At 46.9% G+C, this 25,733-nt stretch overlaps 3 protein-coding genes and 2 non-coding genes across 8 annotated transcripts; 4 read left to right on the plus strand and 1 right to left on the minus strand.

The window, feature by feature from the left end:
• Nucleotides 1-1,197: 1,197 nt before the first annotated feature.
• NFKBIL1 (NFKB inhibitor like 1) lies at nucleotides 1,198-9,181 on the minus strand. Its single transcript, XM_041722719.1, has 4 exons — nucleotides 9,015-9,181; nucleotides 8,389-8,665; nucleotides 2,183-2,404; nucleotides 1,198-2,005 (listed from the first exon to the last, which is right to left on the minus strand). The coding sequence occupies exons 1-4, from the start codon at nucleotides 9,069-9,071 to the stop codon at nucleotides 1,419-1,421; spliced, it is 1,143 nt and encodes a 380-aa protein (XP_041578653.1). The 5' UTR covers nucleotides 9,072-9,181; the 3' UTR covers nucleotides 1,198-1,418.
• A 119-nt stretch (nucleotides 9,182-9,300) lies between these two features.
• ATP6V1G2 (ATPase H+ transporting V1 subunit G2) lies at nucleotides 9,301-12,132 on the plus strand. Of its 2 annotated transcripts, none has more exons than XM_041722734.1 (3): nucleotides 9,301-9,419; nucleotides 10,399-10,499; nucleotides 11,004-12,132. In XM_041722734.1, exons 2-3 carry the CDS (start codon nucleotides 10,440-10,442, stop codon nucleotides 11,175-11,177), a joined length of 234 nt encoding a protein of 77 aa, XP_041578668.1. In that variant the 5' UTR covers nucleotides 9,301-9,419; nucleotides 10,399-10,439; the 3' UTR covers nucleotides 11,178-12,132. The 2 variants fall into 2 exon arrangements, with proteins under 2 accessions (XP_041578668.1, XP_041578664.1); XM_041722730.1 differs by lacking the exon at nucleotides 9,301-9,419 and adding an exon at nucleotides 9,465-10,217.
• A 1,285-nt stretch (nucleotides 12,133-13,417) lies between these two features.
• On the plus strand, nucleotides 13,418-25,729 carry DDX39B (DExD-box helicase 39B). 3 transcript variants are annotated; one of them, XM_041762412.1, is made up of 12 exons: nucleotides 13,418-13,615; nucleotides 13,715-13,906; nucleotides 15,196-15,440; nucleotides 16,240-16,367; nucleotides 16,663-16,755; nucleotides 20,055-20,238; nucleotides 21,286-21,404; nucleotides 23,665-23,796; nucleotides 24,545-24,654; nucleotides 24,754-24,898; nucleotides 25,036-25,183; nucleotides 25,506-25,729. In XM_041762412.1, exons 3-12 carry the CDS (start codon nucleotides 15,230-15,232, stop codon nucleotides 25,520-25,522), a joined length of 1,287 nt encoding a protein of 428 aa, XP_041618346.1. In that variant the 5' UTR covers nucleotides 13,418-13,615; nucleotides 13,715-13,906; nucleotides 15,196-15,229; the 3' UTR covers nucleotides 25,523-25,729. The 3 variants fall into 3 exon arrangements, with proteins under 3 accessions (XP_041618346.1, XP_041618339.1, XP_041618332.1); XM_041762405.1 differs by having other exon boundaries at nucleotides 13,422-13,615; nucleotides 15,147-15,440; XM_041762398.1 differs by having other exon boundaries at nucleotides 13,423-13,615; nucleotides 15,093-15,440.
• On the plus strand, nucleotides 14,613-14,687 carry LOC121475218. Its single transcript, XR_005983674.1, has one exon. It is a non-coding gene; the product is annotated as a small nucleolar RNA SNORD83 (small nucleolar RNA).
• LOC121475223 lies at nucleotides 20,290-20,366 on the plus strand. Its single transcript, XR_005983676.1, has one exon. It is a non-coding gene; the product is annotated as a small nucleolar RNA SNORD83 (small nucleolar RNA).
• Nucleotides 25,730-25,733: the final 4 nt, after the last annotated feature.

The raw sequence follows: 25,733 nt of genomic DNA on the forward strand, positions 1-25,733 counted from the left end.
ATCACAGCAGCTTCCTCTCACAGGATCTTTCTCACCAGCCCTTCCTCCTCCTGACCCTGAATAGCTGCCTGGTCTCGGGAGGCTTTGGGTCTCCTGGCTGTCTTCTCCCAGGTCCCTTGCCCACTCTGCATACCCCTGCTTCCACGGCCTTCCCCTCCGTATCCTCTATTGCCCTCTGCTTCCACTCCTGGGATCCTCCTGAGTAAACCAGGGCTCCAAGCCTGGAAAGTAAGTTCCTGATTCATAAGATGCTCTGATGTAGAGTGGTACAGATTGCACAGGCCGGCGCATACCTGTACTTTCCTTTCTTTTCATGGAGTTCCTTGTTGTGTCCTGGGGGATGGCAGTGGGGTTTGGTACTGTCTACAGGTCTGGGGAGCTGGAGTGGAAATGGAGTGTGAACAGGGAAGGGGATGGCGCCAGACCCCCTCCCTCTGCTCCTCAGGACCTTTCCTTCAACCTCAGGACAAGAGGTCTATCTGGAAGGCTGAGCTGAACTGCCCAGAGATGAATTCCAGGGATGCGATGGGAACAGAAGCTGGAGAGGAGGACCCGCGCCCCGGAGGACACAGAGGACTGAGGAGCTCCAGGGGAGATAGCTTTGGGTGTGGATCTCTAGTTGCCCAAGAACAGACAACCCAGGTTACATAATTTGGCTCTTTCCATCTCCTTCCCCTGCTCCTAATTTTAGCAACCAAAATTCCACTCCCCCTCAGGGCTCTTCCTCTGTCCATTCTGCTTCTATTCCATCCTCCCACAACCTCCTCAGGGCCCCCAGCTCCAGCTGCCCCCAATTCAGAGCATTCAGTGACTCAGCAAAGGGAAAGCCCTGTGTTGGGGGAGGGGGTGTTAAATGGGGAGGAGGATGTGGTTCTGCCTGGGGAACTGAGGAGAGGAGGGAAACTGGCTTTGTTCCCTTTTTTGCCTCAGTTCACATCTATTTTTCCAGTCATTGACTGCACAGTGGAGGAGCCCAGTGCAGGGAATGGAGACTGGTGGGCATACTGGGTCTCCTAAGGGCTGCCTCTGTGGGTGGGCATGCAGGGCCTTCCTGGCTCCAGCTGAGAGCACATCTTAGTGTGTGCGTGTGTGTTGCAGGTGTGTAGGAGCTGCGGGTTTGGGCAGGCGGGGTAGGAAAGAGATGTCATGTATGATGAAAACCACAGCAATGGAAAAAGGCAGAGGAGACACAGGGAGTGAGATGTGGAACCAGGTCTTATTAGGAAATGGAGGTGCCAAGCAGCAGTGGTGGTGGCCCATATCCTCCCCACTCCCACTCAATACAAATTTCGCTCCCACCCCATATCCTTCATCCTGTGGCATTGGCCTTTTCCTCGTCATCCCCATACTTGACTTTCCCCTTCCTATGGCCCTGCCTCTAACACTGTGTTCCCTGCAGTTCTCACTCTTTCCCTAGATCACTTGAGGGCCTCTGCATGGCGATTCAGGGCTTGAGAAAGGGCTGTCACGGCCCCCATCACACGGCCCAGCTCCCAGGTCTCAATCTGGCTTCGGAATCGCTGCAGAAAGCGGTCAGGGTGCCAGCGGACCTGCTGGACCCTTAAGTACCTCCTCAGAGCCCCCTGCTCCTCCAAGGGGGGGCCCCTGGCCACCAGGGCTGCTGCCATGGCCTCTGGGTCCCCTCCCCCAGGGCATGGCCAGGGCACATCACCAAAGCGCCAGAGGCTGCCTCTCCCTGCTCCTCGTGGGTGCTCTGCGCTGGGCCCAGCCCTGGCTGGCTCTGGCCCTCGGTCCCCACGAGCCTCCTGGGCCCTCTGGGCTCGGCTCTCACGCAGTTCTTCCTCCTTGGCCCGGGCTCGTTCTCGGAAGAGCCGCTGCTCCTCCTCCTGCTGTTGCCAGCTGTGATTGGAACCCTCGGCCCGTGGGGGTCGGCAGGCTCCCTGTGTCTCGTGCTGCTGCTGGTGCTTCTGGGCGTGTTCCTGGGCCAGGCGATCTGACCAGGCTGAGAAGGACTCAGGTTCCTGGGTCTCATGGGAAGCGTCATCTGTTTGGGAGGGCAGGATGAGGGTAGCCAGGAAAATGCTGTGAGAAGGTGATAGGCAGGAGGGGCAGGAGAGTACAGAGGAGGGGGTACAGCGGGCCAGCGGGAGCATTCATGCGGTGGTACAGGAAGAGCGGTCAAGGGAAGGAGGGCAGCTATAGATGGGGATGGATTCCTTACCTTCAAACCTCCCAATCACCTCCTGCCACTCTTCCTCCAGCTCTCCCTGCAGCTTCTGCCTCCATTCCTGCTCCTTAGAGGCCTCGTCTTCTTCTTCCTCTTCAGCAGAATCCCAGGGGGGTCCCCAGCCCAGAATTTGCCCAGGGGTCTCCCCATCCTTATTCTTTATTCCCATGGCAGAGGGGCAGCGACTCAGTAGTGGCAGGAAGAAGTCCGTGTAGGCTGTTGGTGGAAGAGCAGTAAGCAGACGTTAGCTGGGACTCCCACTCCTCGGCAGGACTGCCATCTTGAATCCTGCGGGTCACTCACTCCCTTGGTCTTAGAGCCATGGAAAGAGTTGCCCACGTGGTAGCCTCCTGGGTATTAGGAAATCACCATCACCGACAAATATTTACTGATAGTTTACCGCATGTGTGATAAGCATGGTAGTTTAAAATATTCTAGTCTGCGTCCCCACAAACTATTTTAGTGTCCACAAATATAGGAGTCCTACTATGTTAAATGACATTTTGCAGCCTGCTTCCAGCCACCCTGGGCAATGTCAAAAACCTCTATGTATTTCATATGAAAATGTTGTCACTTTACAACTCTTATTGTGTTTCTCACCCAAAACTGTACTTCAGACTGTAAAATAATTGAATATTTTACTCTGCACCATTATAAACATACGAATAAATAACAGAGACCTTTACATATTGCTGCTCAATAAACTGAGTAAAATAAATGTTTTCAGGGGAATTTCTCTCAGCCAACCTCATACAGGGCATACTGGGAGGGGGGTGAGGAGGTATGAGGGTCCAGACTAGCAACGAGTTCAAGCCATAGAAATGTTCCTAGCAGCAAATCAAGTTCTTTCCAAATGACTACTGATGTAGGGCAGGAGAAAGGGGCTGAGATTTAGGGTCTTGCCCAGGGGCTTGCTGACAGGAGGCTGGGGTAAACAGAAGCAGGACTGATATTCCTGAATTCCGCTCTTCCCGAGCCCTGACCTACTGCATCCATTCTACCGTACGCTGAAGGTCAAGCTGTTCACTTTACTGCCACCAGTGCTCTACCCCTGGCCAAGCCCACCCACTATGGCTACCAAGCACCTCTTTCACTGCAGGGACAGAGGAAGGTGAGTGAGGCACCCTCCCTTCCTGTGGACCTACTTTCTCTCCCTAGGGCAGGAGGAAATGGGCCACCAGTCCTTAAATCTTTACTTTGTGGTGCTGCAACATACTGGTCACCTGGCAAAAGGATGGACAAGGGAAGGGTCGTCCTGTCACTGCTGGGGAAGTAGGAAGACAGAATGGGCCCACCTTGGCTGGTCAAGGCCCGTTGCCCCTCACTCATCACGCTTGGTACTTGAGTGCTGCCCAGCTCAAACCACATCAGGATGAGAGGAGGGGCTATGTCTCTTTACTACTGACATGACCTATAACAGGGCTCCCAACTTGTCCCACCCAACATATACCTAGTCCTGTCTTTCAACTGCTTATTCCCTGACAGGGTTCACAGCAGGTATGAAGGTGGGTGGGTGTTCAGGCTTGCATAGGAGGTTTTTAAATTCATAGGATCTAAGGAGTAAGGCTTCCAACTATAAAACATGGTAAGTAAAATATGGTACAGAATATTCAATAGCCACTAAAAATGATGTTTGTGTGTGGAAAAAGCTGGCTACAAACCTATACATAGGATCCAATCACAATTGTGTAAAATAAGAGGCTAATTCCTATGGCTGAAAAAAAAAATAGGCTAGAAGGAAATGTGTAAAAATTCTACTCTCTGGGTGGTAGGACTATGGGTGGCTGTCCTCCAATCTTACCTGGGTAACATTTTAATGTGAAAGGGATTTAACTAATTTGAAAAATATTTTATTTTTATTTTTTAAAAATTATTTATCCATTCATGAGAGACACACAGAGAGAGAAAGGCAGACATAGGCAGAGGGAGAGAAGCAGGCTCCACTGCAGGGACTCGATCCTGGATCCCGGGATCACAACCAGAGCTGAAGGCAGCCGCCCAACCACTGAGCCACCCAGGTGTCCCAAATCTTTTCTTTTTAAAGAACGAAGAATAAATTTAATCTCTGGTAACAGTTTATTGTGGTCCCTTTCAGTCCTGTCTTGGTGTATATAAATGCATACACAGAAAAAAACAAACAAAATGCATACACAGGATGACTTTTTTTTCAGAGATGTGTAACCAGGCTATATGTTTTTGTTTGGCAACTTGCTTTTTTCACCTGATGTCTCATTTGTATTTTTCCACAGGAGCATAAACAAGTCTACCTCATTCTTTTTTATGACTGTGTAGTGTTCCGCTATGTGTATGAAATAAACATCTCACCACGCCTGGTCAAGAGACTTTGTTTCCAAAAATGTTTGGCCTCCTACATGTCTTTGTAGACTCCTTACAGTATTTCTGTGGGGTAGATTCTCAGAATGGAATTTCTGAGTCAAAGAACATGTGCGATCTTACCGATTTGCTCTCAAATTTGTGCCAACATACACTCCTACAAAGAATATGAGTGCATGTGTCATCCTTTACCAAGATTATCACCAATTAACCCTGTAATTTTGCTCATCAGATAGATTAAAAAGATGACTTTATTAATGAAATTTTCTTTTTTTAATACGTTTTTTGGCTTTTTCCTTTTTTAAAATATTTTATTTTTAAAGATTTTATTTATTTATTCATGAGAGATACAGAGAGAGGGACAGAGATACAGGCAGAGGGAGAAGGAGGCTCTATGCAGGGAGCCCGATGTGAGACTTGATCCCCGAATCATGACCTGAGCTGAAGGCAGATGCTCATCCACTGAGCCACCCTGGTGCCCCCCTTCTTTCCATTTTTTAAAGATTTTAAGTAATCTGTATACCCAATGTGGGACTTGAACTCATGATCCTGAAGATCAAGAGTAACAAAACAGAGCTACGTAGCTGAAACTGCAGTTTTGTGGTTGTGCTGTGGTACGAAAGGCTGGAAAGGCAAACGGAACATACGCCAGAAAATGGCTCAGTTATCTGCCAAATAGGGCCACAGCTTACTCCTACTGTGCAGGTCCAAGTGAGTAATGGATGGCAGTTGTCTAGTACTGTGCTGGTGCAGAGCAGAAGTGCAGTGAATGTTACATCAAAAGAAAAAAAAAGCTGTCTGGCTTTGGACTTCATTCTTTTTGCAAAGTCTGTGAGAAAATGACCCACTGTTTCTTAATGTTCACCAATACTCGTGTGTAGAGGATGGTTATTGTCTGACTAAGGTATGTTTATATGGGGGCCTTTGACAGTTAAGACCACTTCCCCTTGAGGTGATGGGTCCCAAAAGGAAGTTACCAAAAGCCATTCACTAGCATCTCATTGGTTGTGATCACAGAGCCCAGTCAATCCAGCATCAACTGCCTCATCCCTCGAACCTAACAGCTAACATAGCTAATGTGGGAATGGGGGAAAACCTCCCCTTCCTTAGGGGATCCTAGGTCATTTCATTTGTTCAAAGAAAATATTTGCATTTTAAGACCTAATGGTCTCTAAAGCAGTTTGAAGCTGACTATGATGAGCCATTTACCAAAGAGCCAGAAGGCCATCTGGTGGCATGGCTGTCAGAGGAACAGGAGGAAGTAAGGCCTGAGAGGATCCCAAGGCTTGGGAGTGACCCAAGTACGGGGAAGACAACAACCTGTTGGCTATTAGATTGCAGTAAGTTCCTGAACCTTCTAGACACTGTTTCGTCTTCTGTAATAGGATAACAGTATTGATCTCATATGCTTCTTAGATTTCAATATAATGAAAGAATATCCTACCATACTATGAGAGATCTTTTTATTACCCCCAAAGCCATAATTGGATAATATAAGAATACAAATAACAATACTTCTCACTCGGTGACTGCCAAACCTGTACCAAGTGCTTGCCTCATTTAATTGTCACAGCTTCCATTTTAGAGAGACAAGTTACAAAATAAAAAACTCCAAGATGCCTGGGTGGCTCAGTGGTTGAGTGTCTGCCTTTGGCTCAGGGTGTGATCCTGGAGTCCCAAGATCAAGTCCCACATCGGGCTCCCTGGATGGAGCCTGCTTCTTCCTCTGCCTGCGTCTCTGCCTCTGTCTCTCTGTGTCTCTCATGAATGAATAAATAAAATCTTAAAAACAAACAAAAAAAACCCAACTTAATAATAATGAAAAGAGGCAAATTAGGGTCATAGAAGTTAAGTTGCATGTCCCTGGTACATAGCCTGTGTTAGAGGCTGAATGAACAGGACTGAGATTTGTCACAGGGTTCTCTGCTCTCTTGCCATGTAAAATGTCAGCTGTCAAATTAGATGCTTACATTTTGCAAACCTCCTCTGTTTAAGTTTTTTTTTTTTTTTTTTCCTGTTTAAGTTTAAAAAAAGAATTGAGGGATACCTGGGTGGCTTAGTGGTTGAGCATCTGCCTTCGGCTCACGGTGTGATCCCCAGGTCCTAGGATTGAGTCCCACATCGGGCTCCTTGCAGGGAGCCTGCTTCTCCCTCTGCCTGTGTGTCTCTGCCTCTCTCTCTGTATCGCTCATGAATAAGTAAATAAAATCTTTAAAAACAAATCTGAATATGCCAGCCTATCTCACTATGTTAAAGGGAATTATTATTATATACTTTTTAAAAGACTTATTTATTTATTTATTCAGAGAGAGAGATATATATAGAGAGAGGCAGAGACACAGGCAGAGGGAGAAACAGGCTCCGTGCAGGAAGCCTGATGCGGGACTCGATCCTGAGTCCCCAGGATCACACCCCGGGCCGCAGGCAGCGCTAAACCGCTGTGCCACCGGGGCTGCCCTGTTAAGGGGAATTAAAGAAAAGAGGATTTTTTTTTACTCTATGAGGGAAGTTTTTGGGGTGAGAGGGGTTTCTGTTGGGGAGCTGGAAGATGGCAATAGGAGCAATCATACTGAGGTAAGGTTGTTCATCCCAACCCAGGGATCTTCCTCTAATGTTCTTATTCTAGAAGAAAAGTCTCTATGAGGCTTTATTTTCCTAAAGGCTATTATCTCTACAGAGCTGCTTCCACAGTCAATAGGTCCCCATCTGAAACCCTCAGTGTCAAAGGTTTTTCAGAACTCAGATTTGGTAGAGCTGATCTAAAGTACATACACTGTGTATTAAGTAGCCTGGAGGGCCTGGGCAGCTCCAGTAACCAAACACATGAAAGATACTGCAGAGAAATGTATAAATATCGACATTAGTAGGATAAAAATGAATCACAGTCTCATTTTAGTTCAGGTTGGGTTTTCTCACCACACGGGTCTGCTAGCAGACTGATGAGAAAAATGTTTGGCTCTTAGTGTTGTTTTTTAGTTGTTGTAGAACTGAGGGTAAAGGGTATGGATCTGTTGATAACAGGAACAACACTGGCCAGCATCTACTGAGTGCTAATAACATGTAATGCTCTAATTACACGTTGTGTCAGGTGATTCTCTAAACATATGTGATGGCATGGGCGCTTTGAACATGGGCACTATGACTGAATAATCCAATAATGTATACAATAGTCCTCAAGAGTACAGATGGTCTAGCCAGGTTGCCTGGGTTCTAATCCCTGCTCTACCACTTTGTGACTGGGTGACTTTGGCCAATTACTTAACTTCTCTGTGCTGTTTTCTCATCTGAGAAACCAGGGATAATATTAGTACTTATTGTGACGATTAAATGAGCTGTTTTGTGAGAAGTACCGGCACATGCACAGCAAGAGCTGCCGTTAATAGTATTCGAGGGCAAACTAAGCCTCAGAAGTTTTAGTAAGTCGCTCAAGAATACACAGCTGTTAAGTGTGGGGATCCGAACCCAGGCAACCTAACTGCAGAACCTACCCTCTATTTCACTTTTTGCACTGTAGGGGAACACCAGTCCAGTGACAAATTTGCGACTCATCTAGAAAGATGGGAAATTTGAAGTTGCTGTTTTGAGAATGCTGGGCTCTTGGGACAATGGTAGCTCAGTGATGTAAAGTCAGAAACGACTGCCACATGCCAATGTGGTCAACTACCTTCCTAGATAGAAGTAGCCGATTTTTCAACGATTGGCCTTCATCTCCTCCCCGTCAGTTAGGGGCTCATGGCCTTGTTCCCCAGCAGGCAAACTCACCGTCCGGGCCCTGGCGCGTCCCCAGTCACGACCTTGTTCCCCAGCAGGCCGACTCCCCGTCATGTCCCCGGGTCACGACCTTGTTCCCCAGCAGGCAAACTCACCGTCCGGGCCCTGGCGCGCAGCGGCGTGCAGCGCCGTGTCCCCGTGGCGGTCCTGGTGGGCAGGGTCCGCCCCCAGCCGGAGCAGCAAGCACAGGGCCGGGGCGTCGTGGCGGGCACAGGCCCGGTGCAGGGGTGGGGGCTGCCCGGCGTCGACATCGAGGCCTGGGTGTCGCTGGAGGAGGGCCTGGGCCCGGACCAGCCGCCCCGCGGACAAGTAACGACGGAAGCGACGCTCTCGGCGTTGGCGGCGGGACCCGGAGGCCATGGACGTCTTGGGCTGAGCACGGAGGACGAAAGGCAGTGGTCAGGGTCCCGCGGTCTCTGACATCCCCGCCCCTCCTCGCGCCCCTCCCCAGCGGCAGGAATCAGGCCTCTCCCACTCTCACCCCTTTACCACACCGTGGGTCTGAAGAAAATCCTGAGGGGGGCTCGGGGCACAGATTTTTTAACGTAAAACTTGAGAAAAGGACAGATAATTGCTTTGAGGCGCACGAGCCCAGGTAATATTTAATAAGACTTTGAAAAAGGCGAATGAAAAACGATGGGGAAAATTGTTATCAACAAAACCCTGAATTTAAAGTCACAGATAATTTCAAATAACGATCTAGAAATGGAACATGATGTACCCGGCAGACAGATGTGGAGGCTTCTCCCGCTGGGGCCTGGGGGGAGGGGTTATTCATCAGACCTGCCCCCCGCCCCCCTCAGTACCCCCGGAGCTGCAGGCCCGAGGCCTGTGTTTAAGATGCTCGGAGGAAGGAGGCGGGAAGGGCGGGACGCTCTAGGCGGCCGGAAATGGCGCAAGCCGAGACGCAGGTAAGGCCAGAAGGGAACGCGCTACCGGATGTCCTCTCTCTCCGAGGGGGCGGGCGTGTGTGTGTGTTTCCTCAGTCTGGCCTCGGGGGGAAACTTGGGAACTTAAGATAAAGGGTCCGCCTGAACCCGGAAGACTGGACGATAGACAAGGAAGAGGAGCCGAGCACGGGAGGGGGGGACACAGCGACTTAATTTATCCTCCCCTCCCCCAACCGGGAAGAGAGGAGACGATAGACGAAAAGAGAGAAAACGGAGGAGATAAAGAGAAAAGATTAAAAATTACAGTGAAAACGCAACACTAAAACTCAAGCCACAGCGAAGCCAAAAACAGGGACAGATCAAAAAAAGGCATGTGTGAAAGACATTAAGAAACAACCGTACGAGAAGGCATTGAAATGGATGCATAAATTAAACTTGGGAAATATGTAGAAAAAAAGAGAGACGGAAACGGGAGGGGGAGCGAAAAAAGGAAGACAACTAGGAAGAATTCAGAGAAAGCCAGCATCCTCTTCCCCCAAGACACACTTTCTTACTTCTCACCCCATCTTCAACCCCTCTATGCCCCCTTCTCACTCTTCGCTGCCCCTGCCCCCCCCCATTCCTGGATGTTCGACTGCGAAAACGCGGCACCTGCTGTGCCCGCGGCGGGCAGCGTTGGGCCTGGCCTCTGCTGCCCCCAGGTGGTCCTCCTAGGTACTGCCGGTGCGGGAGGGAGAAGACACCAGCCATCCGTGGGAGGATCAATTTGGGGGAGACACCTGGTGCAGGAGGCTGAGCAGAACAGGGGAGCACTAAGACCCAGGGGTAGTGGAGGACTGCAGCAAGGAGCTGGTGGAAGGGGAGGACTTCGGAGGTGCTTGTGTAGTGGTGGTGGGGGGAGCCATCTGGTACCTCGGTAGCATCCAAAACAGCATCAGCCATAACCACAGAAATGGCCAGTCAGTCCCAGGGTATCCAGCAGCTCCTGCAAGCTGAGAAACGGGCGGCTGAGAAGGTGGCAGATGCCAGAAAGAGTAAGTCTCCTCTCCCTTTGGAGTCTGGAAAGAAAATTGGGGTGGGGGGGGACAGCAAACATATGAGTCTCTGGGAAAATCTAAGGCTGGTGGGAGAAAGCTGGGACTGGGATGGCTGATTGGGAGGGAAGAAATGGGTGGTGTTAGGGGGTCTATCCCCCCCCCTTTCTTCTGCTTCCAGGGAAGGCCCGGCGTCTGAAGCAGGCAAAGGAGGAGGCGCAGATGGAGGTGGAGCTGTACCGCAGAGAACGAGAGCAGGAGTTCCAGAGCAAGCAACAGGCGGTGAGTTGTGGGAAAGTTGAGATGGGACCCCAAGGTGCAAGGCGGTGGGTGTATATGATAAGGTGTGTACAGGGTGGCTCTACAAGAAAACAACATGATAAAGGGCTGAAAGGGACCCACCCTTAGCAAGGACCACATTATTGATAAAGATGTGTGATAAGAGAATCTGAGAGTTTTGAAAGGATTGAACAACTTGGGGGAGGATTGCCACTGTCTACATGGAATATGATGTCATTTGGGGTGGAAGGCAGAGTTTTACGGTTATGTGTGGTAAGGTAGTGGGGATTTTACTGTTTTTGGATGCAGTTGCATGTCAAGTCTCAAAGGAAAGGGAGTTGTGTTGCTTTCTTTGGTGTCTGGATATTTTGATGGGATGGGGATGGTTTTGGCAAGGGCTTTTCTTCCTGGTTGCTCCAGAATCTTTCCCTCCACATGCCTGGACCCTTCTTTCTCTGTTTTCTGCTTTTGCCTTTCTCTCTTCCATCTCTTTCCCAATCCCCCCAGGCCATGGGCTCCCAGGGGAACCTGTCGGCTGAGGTGGAACAGGCTACCAGACGCCAGGTGCAGGGCATGCAGAGCTCCCAGCAGAGAAACCGTGAACGCGTCCTGGCCCAGCTTCTTGGCATGGTCTGCGACGTCAGGCCCCAGGTCCATCCCAACTACCGGATTGCTGTCTAGGATCCACCGCAGGGCCTGACTCTTCCCTTCCAGGTCCCTTCCTCAAAGAAATCCCCCAATCAAAATTACCTCCCACCATCTTCACTGGTTCTTTCTCATTTTCTCTCCATTCCCTGGAAATTCTAGGGGCAAGATCCAATAATTCTGTGAAATTTAGAAGTTATCTTGCTTAGATCTGAATCTTATTGTTCTTTAACCTTCACTGGGAACTTGTAAACTCCCAAGTCACCCTCACCCGACCCCTCTTTGAAATTTGCAGCATGGAGAAGTAGGGATATGTAAAGCACTTTGGCTTCAGAGCCTGGCAGGCTTTGGTCCTTTTCCCAACCCTGCCACTTGCTGGGACAGGATAAGCTTCTTAACCTGTAGTCCAGTGTCCTCCTCTACAAGATTGGAATGCTAATGATGATGATAACAATAATGATGATACCTACCTCATGGGGTTGCTGCAATGCTTAAGAATCACTCTGTAAAGGGTGTAGCGTGGTCTCTGGCATGTAATAGTTGTGATTCATTAAATGGCAGCCCTATGATATTATTACCACTCCCTGCCCACCTGCCAAAACCTAAACACAGCTATTTCCTCACGTTTGTCAATGGCGCTCTAGTTCTACTCGTTCATTCTGTGAACTAGTAATTCTCTGAAGAATTAGTTTTTCCCACCTCTCTTTTCCCATATGGTCCATGAAAAAGAATGAAGACCTAGTTTAGCCTCTCTATTATGGTTCCAGGAAGATGTTACATTTCTTAGTCTTTCTTTTGTCTCTAAGTTGGTCTTTCTCTTTATTGGATTTCCTCTTTCCCAATTTCCCCAAAGACCCACCAGATACTCACTTTCCTGAGATCTAAAGTGCTGCTGCATTCCCTTGTATGCATGGCTTTCCTTTCTACATCCTCAATACCTTTACCTATGTAACACTGAAAAAGTGTCAATAAAGAACTATGGACAAATCAATTTGTATGTGGAAGCAGCTTCCTTTTACTTCATCATTTCTCATTTTCAGACACCATCTCTCGTGTCTTATTTATATATTCCCCAAATACCCAAAAGGGTTGTTCTTTAAAACTTGCTGGAAAAACAAAAGGAACTGGTGTGTTACTATTTTTCCAAAGTGAGAAACATGTGGTTACTCATTGGGAACCTGAGAACTATAGATGGCAACTGTAGTGAAAAGCTACAGTGTCCGAACAAGCGCTCTTTGCCCCTTATCTTTATTTTTCTTTCTTTTTAAAATTTTTTTATTTATTTATGATAGTCACACCCAGAGAGAGAGAGAGAGGCAGAGACACAGGCAGAGGGAGAAGCAGGCTTCATGCACCGGGAGCCCGACGTGGGTCTCCAGGATCGCTCCCTCGGCCAAAGACAGGTGCCAAACCGCTGCGCCACCCAGGGATCCCCTCTTTATTTTTCTTAATGACATTTATTACTACTTGACATTTGCTTATTTGTTGTCTTCCCTGGAGTGGAAACTCTGTGATGACAGGGCTGTTCACTGAGTCTCCAGATCCTAGGTTAGCGCTCGGCATAAGGTAGGCAGTGGATAAATACTGTTGAATCGACGGATACTTAGGGTTGGAAAAACTGCCCTTCTACCACACGATTCTTGGGTCACTGTTCTCTTGGACACAGAAAACAATGCCTGCTTCACCAGACCGAAGACTTGAACCAATGAGGTAATCCACAGTGTAAATATTAACCAGACTCCTTAAGCAGAGAGGCAGGATACAATGGAGAACAAAAGGTACTTGTATCCTGGCTCTGTCAGCTTACTAGCTGTTACTTTGGACATGCTGCTTCGTTTGCTTGTTACAGGATGGGACTAATGGTACCAATTCCTTAGTGTTAGATGACTAACTGTGGTCAAGGGCCAAACGTTTGCTGTCATTTTTGTGGACATCACATCTGACTTACCTAGCATATCAAAGACTGGGGTATCGAAGGTTTCTTTCAGGATAAAATTCAAGGTGAATAATGGGGCTGGCCTGCTGGAGGCGGGGTTGGCGACATTCTGATTGAAATAATATTTATGGGATACTGTGTAACCCTCGAGTCCTACCATTTATTTTTAACACCTGGAGACGATCCAACCCGTTGGTTGCAGAACACCTTCTTGACTCGAATTTCCTGCCCATCAGTCAATTACACGGGCCAACATTTTGGGAAGACACCGCCCACTGTCTCCACCGCTGGGGAAGGGGTAGGGGAGCACCCGCGGGCGCAGCGCAGGCTCACCCCTCAGCTGGGGTCAGACTAGCTCCAGCGAGGACGCGCCGGGTCACCTTGACTACCGGGCGGAGGACCCCGTGGGAACTCTCAGCCCCCGCCAGCCTGTTCCCGAGCGGGGCGCCCACGGAGGGGTGACCAGAGAGAAGACCTGCCGGCAAGAACCCGAGGGAAGAGGTGAGGGACGCGGAGTGGACGAGGACAGAGAAAAGAGGTAACAGTGGGAGACGATGCTAGTTTCCTTCAAGGCTTTTGTTACTTGCAGTAGCGAAGGAGTTAGAAGTGCCTTTAAAAAAAAAAAAAATTCACACAGGCGTTTTCTAAAGGCAACCCCGGAGCGCGCGGAACTATTGCATCTGAAAGGGTCTTCTTCCGGTCTCTCGCGCCTGCGTGCTGGCAGGCGAGAAGGCGAGACGCCTGGGTGAGAGAAGGCGAAAACCGGAAGTGAAGGCAGAGTCCCTCTTTCGTCGCTGTTGCCGCCGCCATATGCGCTCGCCTTGCTCAGGTAAGCTTTGGCCCTCGGTATCATCCGCCTCCATCTGCGTTTCTTTGCGGCCATCCTGTTCCCTGGACTCCTGATACCCCTTCCGCAGGCTATAGTCTGGTCCTTGGGGCCTAGTTGGGTCATTATTTCTATTGCTTGCATCCCTTTTCAGAGCTCTAAGAGTTTCTGGAGGGGGGGTAGCGATGCTAGGGGGCCCAATCCAAGATGGTGGCCCCAGCGCCATTGTGTTCCCTTCGCTCACTGCTTCTTCGCTTGGGCTTCTTGTTTATCCGCGGCCCTAGCTGTGGTGAGAGGCGGCGTAGATGTCCTCTAGTCCGGGGCATTTGCGGAGGGCGGGGCTCCTTTCACTTTTCCTCTCTTCTGTGGGTCCTCTTAATGGCCCAAGGTGGGAACTGGAGGAGGAGCCGACTACTGGGCCTGGTTGGACCTTTCTGTGAGCTCACCAACCATCAATTGGAACATTTTCCACTTGTTCATGCGTGGTGTCATTTCGGTTATCGGAGAGGAGTCTGATCTGAGGAGCAACAGAAGACCCTTTGCAATATAGTTCCTGGTAGAGCTGGAGCGAATGCTGTCTCTCTCTCGTTCTATGGAGAAGAGAGGAGTACTTTCCCATCCCAGCCACGTCTTCTGTACCCCCTCCCCCGCGTTACACGGGGACCCCTTAGACACCGGGAGGTTCCTGGGGAGTGGGAGGTGGATGGCAGCCACATGATGTTATTTCGAGGAGTGAGCGCTTTGCGCAAGGATGACCTTAATCTATCACCAGTAACTGATGGCTGCTTTGTTAGGGAGATTACTAGGAAAGCAGAGAGGTCCTTTAAGGATTTTTCAGCACTTACCTTGTCATCTCCATTCTTCACTCCGTTGTCCTACTTTGCTTTTCGTTACCCGTTTTCTTCATTATTGTTGCTTACAGATGAGGAATTCATAGGCTGGTTGTCCCCTTCCTACTTCCTGTTTAATGCTATTCTGATCCTAATCTTGTTGAAAAGTTGTGTCTCAACCACCTCACTTGGGACCACGGTGTTATGTTTGTTGTTGCTTTTATGTTTTGTGTTCCTGTTAGTTTTATCCCCAGGTAAAGGGATCACAGTTTAGGGAAAGTGGGAAGAGTGTGGGGATGGAAAAGAGGGGCGAAGGCTCTGCTCCTGACTAATAAGTCTTCCATCTATTTTTTTCCTAGCTCTTCTATCACAAACTAGGGTTTTTTTGTTTTTTTTTTTAACTTTTGCTCCAGCCCCCACTCTCCTCCTCTGTTTTTACTTATTCTGCGTGAACCCATCCAGAGACCCATCTCCTTCTCGCCCTGCCGGCTCAGTTATGGCAGAAAATGATGTGGACAATGAACTCTTGGACTATGAAGAAGATGAAGTAGAGACAGCAGCTGGGGGAGACGGGTCTGAGGCCCCTGCCAAGAAGGATGTCAAGGGTTCCTACGTCTCCATCCACAGCTCTGGCTTTCGTGACTTCCTGCTGAAGCCAGAGTTGCTCCGGGCCATTGTTGACTGTGGCTTTGAACATCCATCAGAAGGTAAATTTTCTGCAGGTCATAGTGTTCATTAGGCTTTCTAAGGATACAAGAAAAAGGTGTGCTAAAGAGTCACTTAATGTAATAACGTTCTTATTTAGGCTACTTTAGGAAATAAAGGTCAAAAACTATTTCAGCAGTAGGAAAGATTTATATAGATTGGTTTTTTTTGTTCATGATAACATGAAAAGGCTAGTGACCTAAAAGCAACTTAGAGGTTTGTGCTTGTGACCAGCACTTATTCTTGTCTACTTGTTATTAATTTTGTTGTTTAGGTTTCTAAATTTGAATTTCCTGAGAGGACTGGTTGGACCTTTAGTCTCTCCCTGTTGGGCCAGGCCACCTCTGGTCTCTGGAAATCTTAATAGCTGGTCTAAAATGGGTGGCTTCTGGATCAGCTACCAACCCCTTCAGAGTTGCAAGGTTTTGTAGCCTTAAAGCAAGGGAAGCTAAGTAGGAGAAATGGCTTGGGGCAGGCAGTCACATGTCCTGGATTGTTACAGATTAAGGAAAGTAGGGACAGAGTCAGAAGCACCAAAGGTGAACTGTTGGTAGGTGCAAGAGGGTTGTTTGCAGTTTGGGGGGGAGGGGGCACTGGAGTTGGAGGAGGCTAAAGCTAGAAGGATCTAGGAAGGTCTATCTGGTTTTGAGATAAATCTGAGGGAGCAGAGAGGTAGAAGGGGTCTGGAAATTGATAACCATTTAAGAAGGGGTGAGAAATGGGTTTGGCATGGTGAAAAAAGGTTGTGGAGTTATCTGGATACTGAAGTCTAATTTATCTTTTTTCTCCCCCTGCTTCTAGTCCAGCATGAGTGCATCCCTCAGGCCATTCTGGGAATGGATGTCCTATGCCAGGCCAAGTCAGGGATGGGAAAGACAGCAGTGTTTGTGCTGGCCACACTACAACAGTTGGAGCCAGTTACTGGACAGGTACACCTGGGGAGAGTGCTATGGAAGACATTTTTGGTTAGGAATATTGGAGAAGGGTGTTTTGTCTCAGCTGTGTGATGCTTTTAGAGCCATGAGTGTTTGTGGCTAAGATGAACTCTGTCACCTTTGACTGATGGCCCTGGGGGATATTACATAGTAATCATGGGGTTAATGGTTTAGATCTCAGAATTGAAGTAATTTATGATCTGTCAGATGTGCTTTTGTGACAGTTGGTTCCCCAGGGGGGATAGTAAGGATATACTGTTTATCTCCATGTACTCCCCCTCCACCCAAGGTGTCTGTGCTGGTGATGTGTCACACCCGGGAGTTGGCATTTCAGATCAGCAAGGAGTATGAGCGCTTCTCTAAATACATGCCCAATGTCAAGGTAAGCCAAGATAAACCTGGGAGAGTGTGGGGAGTTGGAGACATTGAAGACTTGTAGACCAACAGTCTTCATTTTCTCAGATGATTAACTTTATATGAAGGTCATTTACCTTTAATAGCTGGTCAGTTTCTGCAAACTTTGGTGTGCAAGAGATTTACATTCTATGGTTTACTTGAATACACATATCGTTCACTATATTCCAATTTTGGAGAAGCTTTAGTTTGTTCTTAACACATCATGTTAATATAGCTAGCAGCAGGAGACTGCATGGAATGGGTTCTGGAGGATGTTTACCACAGTACTATACTTGGGTTTACTACTTTTTTATACTGACTTTGAATGATTTCACTGTGCTTTGGTTGACAGTTTGAGAATTCTAGGGTGTGTGCAAGAGAAGGCTGGAAGCTTCAAAATATCTCTTAAGTGTGTGGTGTGTGAATTTTGAGGATTCTTTAAAATGGCAGAAAATTGAAAGATATTTAGGGGCCACAACAGACTAGGTTTGGGCGGTTTTCCATATATAATCTTGATTTTCATAGTATGGTTCCCAGACCTCTGGTTAGAGCATCATTTGGAAGCCTGATGGAAATGCTGAATATATGGGTACCATCCCAGACCTAACTGAGTATAAACATGCATTTTATTTTATTTTATTTATTTATTTTATTTTATTTTATTTATTTATTTAATTATATTATATTATATTATTTTATTTTATTTTTTTAAACATGCATCTTAATACAATCTTCAGGTAATTGGAGTTTGAGAAGCACTGATGTGTATAACCTCCTACTCTCCTGACTAGGATGTGGTGAAAAACAGTACTTTTGTTTGGATTGTTGTGATATTCTCCTGTTACTCATGTGTTGAGTCCTAGCCCTAAACTAAAAATAGTAATTCTTAAAAAAGATTTTATTTAAGAGAGCAAACATACACGAACGGGATGGGGTCGGGTGGGGAGGGAGGTCTAGGGAGAGGGAGAAGCAGACTCCCCCTCTAAGCAGGGAGTCCCACATGGGGCTATATCCCAGGACTCCTAAGATTGGGACCTGAGCTGACACTTAGTGGACTCTGCCACCCTGGCACCCCTAAATTAAAAGTAGTCTTAAGAACCAAAGTAGTAATAACAATGTGGGGGTAAACATGCAGTAAACATGCTGAAGTAATAGAAGGTCTCATGATGAAAAGATTTGTGTTGTCTTACCTCTAATCGGACTTCATAGAAGGTAATCATTCGTTAACCTTTTTTTTTCCTTATGGTTCTGTGACACCAAGTATTAGGTACTATTCTCTCGTTTTATCACCTTATGAGTGTTTTTTATTTCTTTTCACGAGAGATTGGTTACGATTTTTTTTGATATTTGAAGATTAATTCTTTAACAATAATTTAAGTGTCGTGTGCATGTGTGTTATGCGTATCTCCTTATGTTGTAGCTATCCTTAGCATTTCTTTTATGTCCTTTCATTGAGCAGGCTCGATGGCCTATTGATTCTACAAAGTGGAAAACCAGAAAATGGTTTCCACTGTTATGACCGTTGAAACATTTATTGTTGGGCTCATTAGTGAGTGAGGATTGTATTTTGACCTCTGTAGGTCCAATTTAGCAGATTATGCTGCTCAAAAGAGAATTTTTTTTAAATTTTTATTTATTTATGATAGTCACACACAGAGAGAGAGAGGCAGAGATACAGGCAGAGGGAGAAGCAGGCTCCATGCACCGGGAGCCTGACGTGGGATTCGATCCCGGGTCTCCAGGATCGCGCCCTGGGCCAAAGGCAGGCGCCAAACCGCTGCGCCACCCAGGGATCCCAATTTTTTTAAAGTTTATTAGTTTTTTTAATCTCTACATCCAGGATGGGGCTTAAACTCAAAACCTTGAGATCGAGAGTCACATGCTCTTCCAACTGAGCCAACTGGGCACCCCAAAACAGAATATTTTTGGTGTTAAGATCAAATGTCGTGACATTTTCTTACTTTTTTTTTTTTTTTTCCTTACTTTTGTTTAAAATTGTGCTAAAGTGACTTGTCTGAGGTTGGGCTAGTTTTTTTTTTTTTTTTTTTAACATTTTATTTATTTATTCATAGAGACACAGAGAGAGAGAGAGAGGCAGAGACACAGGCAGAGGGAGAAGCAGGCTTCATGCAGGGAGCCTGATGTGGGACTCGATCCCAGGTCTCTGGGATCACGCCCTGGGCTGGAGGCGGCGCTAAACCCGCTGAGCCACGAGGGCTGCCCAAGCTTGGGCTAGTTTTACAGAATATCCTACCTCTGGATTTGTCTGGTTACTCCCTTATGGTATTAACTTGTTCCTTTTTTTTTTTTTTTTTTTTTTTTTTTCAGTATTTCCTTTAACTCAAATATGTATTTGAAAACTCAACTAATTGAAGTTAAACATTTTTGACAAGAATTGTTCAGAGTTGATACACTGTATATTTCCTGTTCTTCAGCAGACTTGGTTGTCCCATAATTAGTGCTTTTAGTTTTATCAAAACAGTCTGATCTTGTAATTGATTTTTCATTCTTTGAAGCTGGAAAGCAGTTTCTGGTGTTATTCGATACTATAATAATAAGGCTCAGATTCTCAACAAATACTACCATAATGTTTTTAATACGGAGTAGTATGTGTAGCTTAAATCAATAATTTGGTAGGGTTTGTGCAAAAAGGCATTTGGAAATCTGAGTTCAGAAGCACTTGGATGGCTTAGGTGGTTGAGCATCCGACTCTTGATCTTGGCTCAGGTCTTGATTTCTGGGTTGTGAGTTCACACCCTGATTGGGTTCCACACTGAGCATGGAGCCTACTAAAAAAAGAAAAATCAGAGTTTAGGAAAATTTGATGTTCTATGAGGCATTTTGTGGTACTTTGCACTCTGGTGATTTCTTGCTGTCCTCTTTTTTTTTTTTCTTTAAGTTTTTTATGTATAATCTACACCCAACGAGGGGCTCAAACTCATGATCAAGAGTCACATGCTCTACTGACTAAGCCAGCCAGGCACCCCTTGCATTCCTCATTCTTGGAAGTCTGGCCATAGCACTGTGGGAAGGAAGATTATTAGATTAAGTCTGAAGAATGCTAGTCCTAACTACCTTGATTAGCCACATAACTACGCAAGACACTTTTGTTTCTTAGCTTCAGTGTTTGGGAAACGTAACAAGAATTTTAGATTTGCTGACCATTGATGTTCCTTTTAGCTTTGAAATGTTCTAAGAATTCATGTAGATTAAATTTAAAGGGTGGGAACTGGGGAGATTGGACTCTTTCCTTGTGAGACCATATTTTCTCCTGGGTTAATACAGGTCGCGGTGTTTTTTGGTGGTCTGTCTATCAAGAAGGATGAAGAGGTGCTGAAGAAGAATTGCCCGCATATTGTTGTGGGGACCCCTGGCCGCATCCTCGCCCTGGCTCGAAATAAGAGCCTCAATCTCAAACACATTAAACACTTTATCTTGGATGAATGTGATAAGATGCTTGAACAGCTCGGTGAGTGACAGTGCTGGGGTGAAGCTAGTGATCTGGGAGTTGCCCTTTAGAGCCAAATGATGTTTATTTGATAGAGGAGCACTTTAGTGCCAGGACGACTCTTAATCTATCACCCATGACTGATGGCTCTGGCTCTCCTGTTGGTTTTTGTTAGGCTTTTTAAGCAACCTTGGTGATCAAGGGGAAGGGTGTTTTATCCTTTCTTTCTGTGATGGAGAGTTCTTTTTTCTTTGAGGGGATTAACTTTGCTGATTTTTTAGACATCAGTCACACCACTGTTCTTTGCCTTTATAGATTCTTATGCTGGGTGTCTGGGGAGATAAACTGCAGGAGGAAGACCATTTACTTTCTGGCATCCCCTGCACATATATCAGAATTTGTAACTGAATAGACCTAAGTGCTAGGATTAATGTGGAGAGTTTATGGGATTTTCTGTAATTCAGTGTTCCACAAGAAAAGAAAATTGTAACTCACATTTAATAAATGAGTGGAAAATTGGAGCTCACATTTAATAAATGAGGGAGTGGGGATGGACATAGCCCCAGGGATAAGTAGTTCCAAGTGATCTTCGGTTATTTTAGATGGTGAACTATAAGATGGGTTCTGGGTAGAGAGGTCTTATTTGCCTGGCTGGATAGGACAGTGATCCAGAGGAAGCATGGACTGGACTTTGACAACTAGAATATAATTATGTGTGCAGTATTTGTAGACAGTTGGGGTGTGGGGAGAAAGTAGGGAGAAGGGCCTTGTAAAGCATCTCTCAAGGGTCTTAGGTTTGTGAGCCTCTGCAGTGGACTTCTTGCCTGGCTAAAACACATAGTGCTGGAATTTGGTCCTAGGTCTTTATTTCAAATTTTCCATGTGTTACTGCAGTGGATGTGATTTTATGGTGGTTCGTGTAAATAGAGTACCTGAGACAAATCTTGGTGGGAAATGGCTCTTGCTTACCCATTTCCAGCAGTTTCACCTCATTGGGGAGGCTGTCTCCGGTCTTTGTCTATGACATTTCCTTCTTTCCTTCTAGGATTTTTTTCCTTTTTCTTGTAGACATGCGTCGGGATGTCCAGGAAATTTTTCGCATGACCCCCCATGAGAAGCAGGTCATGATGTTCAGTGCTACCTTGAGCAAAGAGATCCGTCCTGTCTGCCGCAAGTTCATGCAAGACGTAAATACCCTTCTACCTTCTCTCCCTCCACTCCCCGCCCACTGCCTCCTCCCCTTCTGCGCCCTCTTCCTCCAGACTCCCTTGTCCTTCAAATGCCAAGAAGGGGGCACGTGCCCATCTGGGAGTGATGACTCCTTGAAGAGACACACAGAGGCAGAGACAGCTAGTGTTAGGGTCTGCGCGGGCGCCAGGGAAACTCCGGAAGACTTGGTCGGGTTAACTTGAGAGCGGGTAGTGTTCGACCTTTTTTTTTTTTTTCTCATCACAGCATTTTTGAACCTCTTCCTTTTTGGGGGAGGGCAGGATTTTCTGCCCTACTACCCACCCATCGTCTCCTACATACCCCTTTACAGCCACGCACCCTCAAGGTGGCATCGAGCAGACAGTTGGAGCCTTCTGCTCCCCAAAACTCAACCCCCCGGTGGCAGGAGAGCAAGAGAGGGACAGACAGATGGCAGGGCATGTCCAAAAGAAGAGCAAACAGCACAAATGAATCCGCTCCCTCCCCACCTCCAGGGGTGGGGGCCTTTGGCACCTCAGTCCCCGATCCCTTACTCCTTCCGTCCATACCTCCTCGCACCCATCCGGAATATCGGCTGATGTGAGCCGGCAGCGGAGAAGCACCATGGAACGGCGGGGGAAATGCAGACGGCACCCAGCGGTGGATGGCGGCAGCGGAGGCCGCGGGGAAACCTGACCAGGAAGCTGAGGACCAAACCAGCCTCTTTTTCTGTTCCCGGTTTTTTTCCTGAATCCAAGGCGTGCCGTGCTCCCTGTTTTTCCCCATATGTGTTGGGGGGAGGGGTGTCCTGAAACGGGGGGTAGTTTTTTTTCCTTTTTAAAACAATTTTTTAATACTCCAAGGAGAGGGATATGGGAAAAGTAATGTGAGGAGCTCCACTTGGATGTAACCAGGTGGGTGTTAGGGTTTGGCGCTAGATGGGCCCTATTGTATAAACAGTGCAGTGTATTCTTTCTCATCCTGTACTGCTCCTTCCCATGGGATGTCAGTTACCTTTAGTTATACTTGGGGCTCGATTTGAAGGAGACCATGAAGCTTCATTTTGAAAAGCCTGCTTTTGCAAGCCTGCTTTCTGGGATTGGGCTTCTGGTTCTCTCCCGTGCCACACTCATCCTTTCCTGAAACCTTGGGCCCTGGGTGTTCATGTTAATTATGTCCCCAGGTTAGTGAAGAGTGCTAGGAAACTTGGACTCAGGAGTTGAGTCTTGTGTCAGTTTGTTTTTTTATGCTATCTTCCTCCCCTTAACGGGTTTTATGTGTGCGTGCGTGTGTGTGTGTGTGTGTATATACATACATATATATATTACAAGATGGTTGTATATCTGCTGCTCTGAATTTGTTTCTTAACACCATTTATTGGTACTGTCCATGTAACACTATAGTTGATTTGACTCCTAGTTCAGAGACCAGTGCCATCTGAACTATTCCCTTGTGGTCTGAGGGCGAGTTGTTACTCATCCTGAGTAACTTGTCATGGTATTTTTGACTATGTTCATTTTAGCATTCTGATCTTAACAGATAATCCACCCTCCTGATGTGGATCTGATTCTCTTAGTTGTTTGTTTTTTTCCTTAATATTTTATGTATTGATTTGAGAGAGAGCAAGCACAAGCAGGTGGAGGAGCAGAGGGAGAGGGAGAAGCAGACCCCCCACTGAGGAGGGAGCCTGACTCGGAGCTTGATCCTAGGACCCTGAGATCATGACCTGAGCCGAAGGCAGACGCTTAACCGATTGAGCCACCCAGGTGCCCCCTGATTCTCTTAGTTGGGAGAATACTCAAATGGAGCAATCCCTGTCTTCCCCTCTATTTTTATAACCAATTGTGGTGGAATTCCTGACCTCGAGTCCCCATGTCCCACCAATTCCCAGGTGTTTGGATTACATTTTCCCTTTGGGGATCCTCTCCCATTGTTTTCTTTCCTCTGCTACCTCCTTTTGAGGTCATGGCATCTTGCCATTGGGTGGTCTCACTGCTCCTTTTCAAACTCCTTGCCAGGTTACCTTCCCGTGATACTTGGGCAATCTTAAAACAACTGATAGGAAGGAAATTAGAGCTAACGTGGAAGAGACCACATTAAAATGAGGGTATTTTTGGGGGTGTGGTGGGGTTTTCAGTCTTCTCTTTTCCCATCCCCCAATGGGGTGTATTGGAGATCAAGTTCCTCCACCCCCCCAGGTTTAACCCCCCCACTCTGCCCTCCTCCCGTTCCCCCCCTACTCCCCCCTCCCTCCCCCAGCCAATGGAGATCTTCGTGGATGATGAGACGAAGCTGACGCTGCATGGGTTGCAGCAGTACTACGTGAAACTGAAGGACAACGAGAAGAACCGGAAGCTCTTTGACCTTCTCGATGTCCTTGAGTTCAATCAGGTCAGTTGTTCAAAGTCCAGTAGGGGGATGAGCACGTCTCCAACTGTAGCAGAAACCTGGTTAAGTACCTTTTTATTGAGGATATGACATAGGTGATGTGAGCGAGAACAGTGGGGAAATTACCTTCAAATGAAATTCTTTTAAATGAGAATTTAAATGCCTTTGGTGCTTAGTGTGAACAAGATGGGAGCTGCTGTTCTGTTCTTTGGCTGTCACAACCAGGTATTGAGTAAAGAAAAATCTCAAAGAAAATCTTTGAGAGGATTTCATAAACTTGTAAAAGTTCCAAAGTATCTTGGGTTTCTTAGGTTTTTAAAATTTGTTTTTTCTTGTACTGTTTACTGAGAGGAAATATTCCACTACTTTACCTGCTGTGGTTCGTTTGCACCAAAAACTTTCTAAAATTAAGGTAAATTGCATATGTTTGATGTTTTTGATGAGCAGAAACTACTCTCCACACTTTAAATTTTTACCACTTTCATTTTTAACATTAGCTTCATTTTTGTCTCCCTAACATATCTGGTAGTTTTAGTTATTTTTCTCTGTACCTTCTCTTCAGCATGTCTGCTCAGGAAAAATCAGAACTGAGTGAGAAAGGCTAAGTTGTATTTAGAACAGAAGAGGAATATGTAATGGGGATTGGAGAAGTTTCAGGAAGAGTAAAAGAGTAGTTACTGAAAACTCTTCTCACACTTAATCTCTCACTTATCCCACATGGACCCATGTCCCCCAACTGTCACACACCCAGGTGGTGATCTTTGTGAAGTCTGTGCAGCGTTGCATTGCCCTTGCCCAGCTGCTGGTAGAGCAGAACTTCCCAGCCATTGCCATCCACCGAGGGATGCCCCAGGAGGAGAGGTAAGTCAGAAATGGAAAGATGTTTTGTGTCCTTGGGAAGGAAAAGAGACCGTTGAAGCGAAGGGACTCAGTATTTTTCTAATTTCCTTTCTCACGAAGGCTTTCTCGGTATCAGCAGTTTAAAGATTTTCAACGACGAATTCTTGTGGCTACCAACCTATTTGGCCGAGGCATGGACATTGAGCGGGTGAACATTGCCTTCAACTATGACATGCCTGAGGATTCTGACACTTACCTGCATCGGGTAAGCTCCACACCCACACGGGCATTCCAGTGTCCCTTCCCCCTGATTTTGTATCTTCATACCTGATAGCCTCTCCCTTCTTTTTGGATGTCTTCCTACTTCGGGATCTCCCAGGACTATCCTCTGTCTCCTTCCAGGTGGCCCGAGCAGGCCGGTTTGGCACCAAGGGCTTGGCCATCACATTTGTATCAGATGAAAATGATGCCAAGATCCTCAATGATGTGCAGGATCGCTTTGAAGTCAATATTAGTGAGCTGCCAGATGAGATAGACATTTCCTCTTACAGTGAGTATGGATCTTAAGAAACTGGCTCAACTCCAGTCTCCTTGTTCCTTAGTGTGTTTGTCTTAAATCCCATCATGTACATAAAGAGCCTTTAGTGTGTAACAGGCACTTATTATGTCCCTTGGATCTTGATGCCCCTGCTGGGATGTTTAGTTGACCTGTATGTCTCTTTTCTTAACAAGCTAGTTTATTTTTTCCTACCCCCAGTCTATCCTTTGCACCCACAAACTACAGACATCTGCATGTAGCGGGGGGTGGGGGCATGTTTTCTGCCAGCCTTGCCTTTTCCATGTCTTGTAATTGTGCCATGTTTTCTCTCCAGTTGAACAGACGCGGTAGAGGACTTACCCACCCATTTTGGAATGTGACAGTCTGTCCCTCTTCAGGAGACGACAGTAGGCATGGGGTGAAGGAGACACTACTGCCACCTACCCGTGACAACCCCCACCCCCCACCCCATGGCTTCCCCCTTTTGCATCACCACCACTCCTGAATCCCTGTTTCCTGAATTGTCGGAATTTTTTTTTTTAACAAAACTAAAAAACACATG

Source organism: Vulpes lagopus, chromosome 1, assembly GCF_018345385.1.
Source record: "Vulpes lagopus strain Blue_001 chromosome 1, ASM1834538v1, whole genome shotgun sequence".
Lineage (NCBI taxonomy): Eukaryota > Metazoa > Chordata > Mammalia > Carnivora > Canidae > Vulpes > Vulpes lagopus.

Coding starts and splice junctions, on each gene's coding strand:
- NFKBIL1 (XM_041722719.1), bottom strand. CDS start 9,071: ATGAATAACCCCTCCCCCCAGGCCCCAGCGGGAGAAGCCTCCACATCT. Junction 2,405..8,388: donor TGCGCGCCAGGGCCCGGACG/GTGAGTTTGCCT, acceptor TTCCACCAACAG/CCTACACGGACTTCTTCCTG. Junction 2,006..2,182: donor GGTGATTGGGAGGTTTGAAG/GTAAGGAATCCA, acceptor CCTCCCAAACAG/ATGACGCTTCCCATGAGACC.
- ATP6V1G2 (XM_041722730.1), top strand. CDS start 10,136: ATGGCCAGTCAGTCCCAGGGTATCCAGCAGCTCCTGCAAGCTGAGAAA. Junction 10,218..10,398: donor GGTGGCAGATGCCAGAAAGA/GTAAGTCTCCTC, acceptor TTCTGCTTCCAG/GGAAGGCCCGGCGTCTGAAG. Junction 10,500..11,003: donor TCCAGAGCAAGCAACAGGCG/GTGAGTTGTGGG, acceptor CAATCCCCCCAG/GCCATGGGCTCCCAGGGGAA.
- DDX39B (XM_041762398.1), top strand. Junction 15,441..16,239: donor CTTTGAACATCCATCAGAAG/GTAAATTTTCTG, acceptor CCCTGCTTCTAG/TCCAGCATGAGTGCATCCCT. Junction 16,756..20,054: donor AATACATGCCCAATGTCAAG/GTAAGCCAAGAT, acceptor GGGTTAATACAG/GTCGCGGTGTTTTTTGGTGG.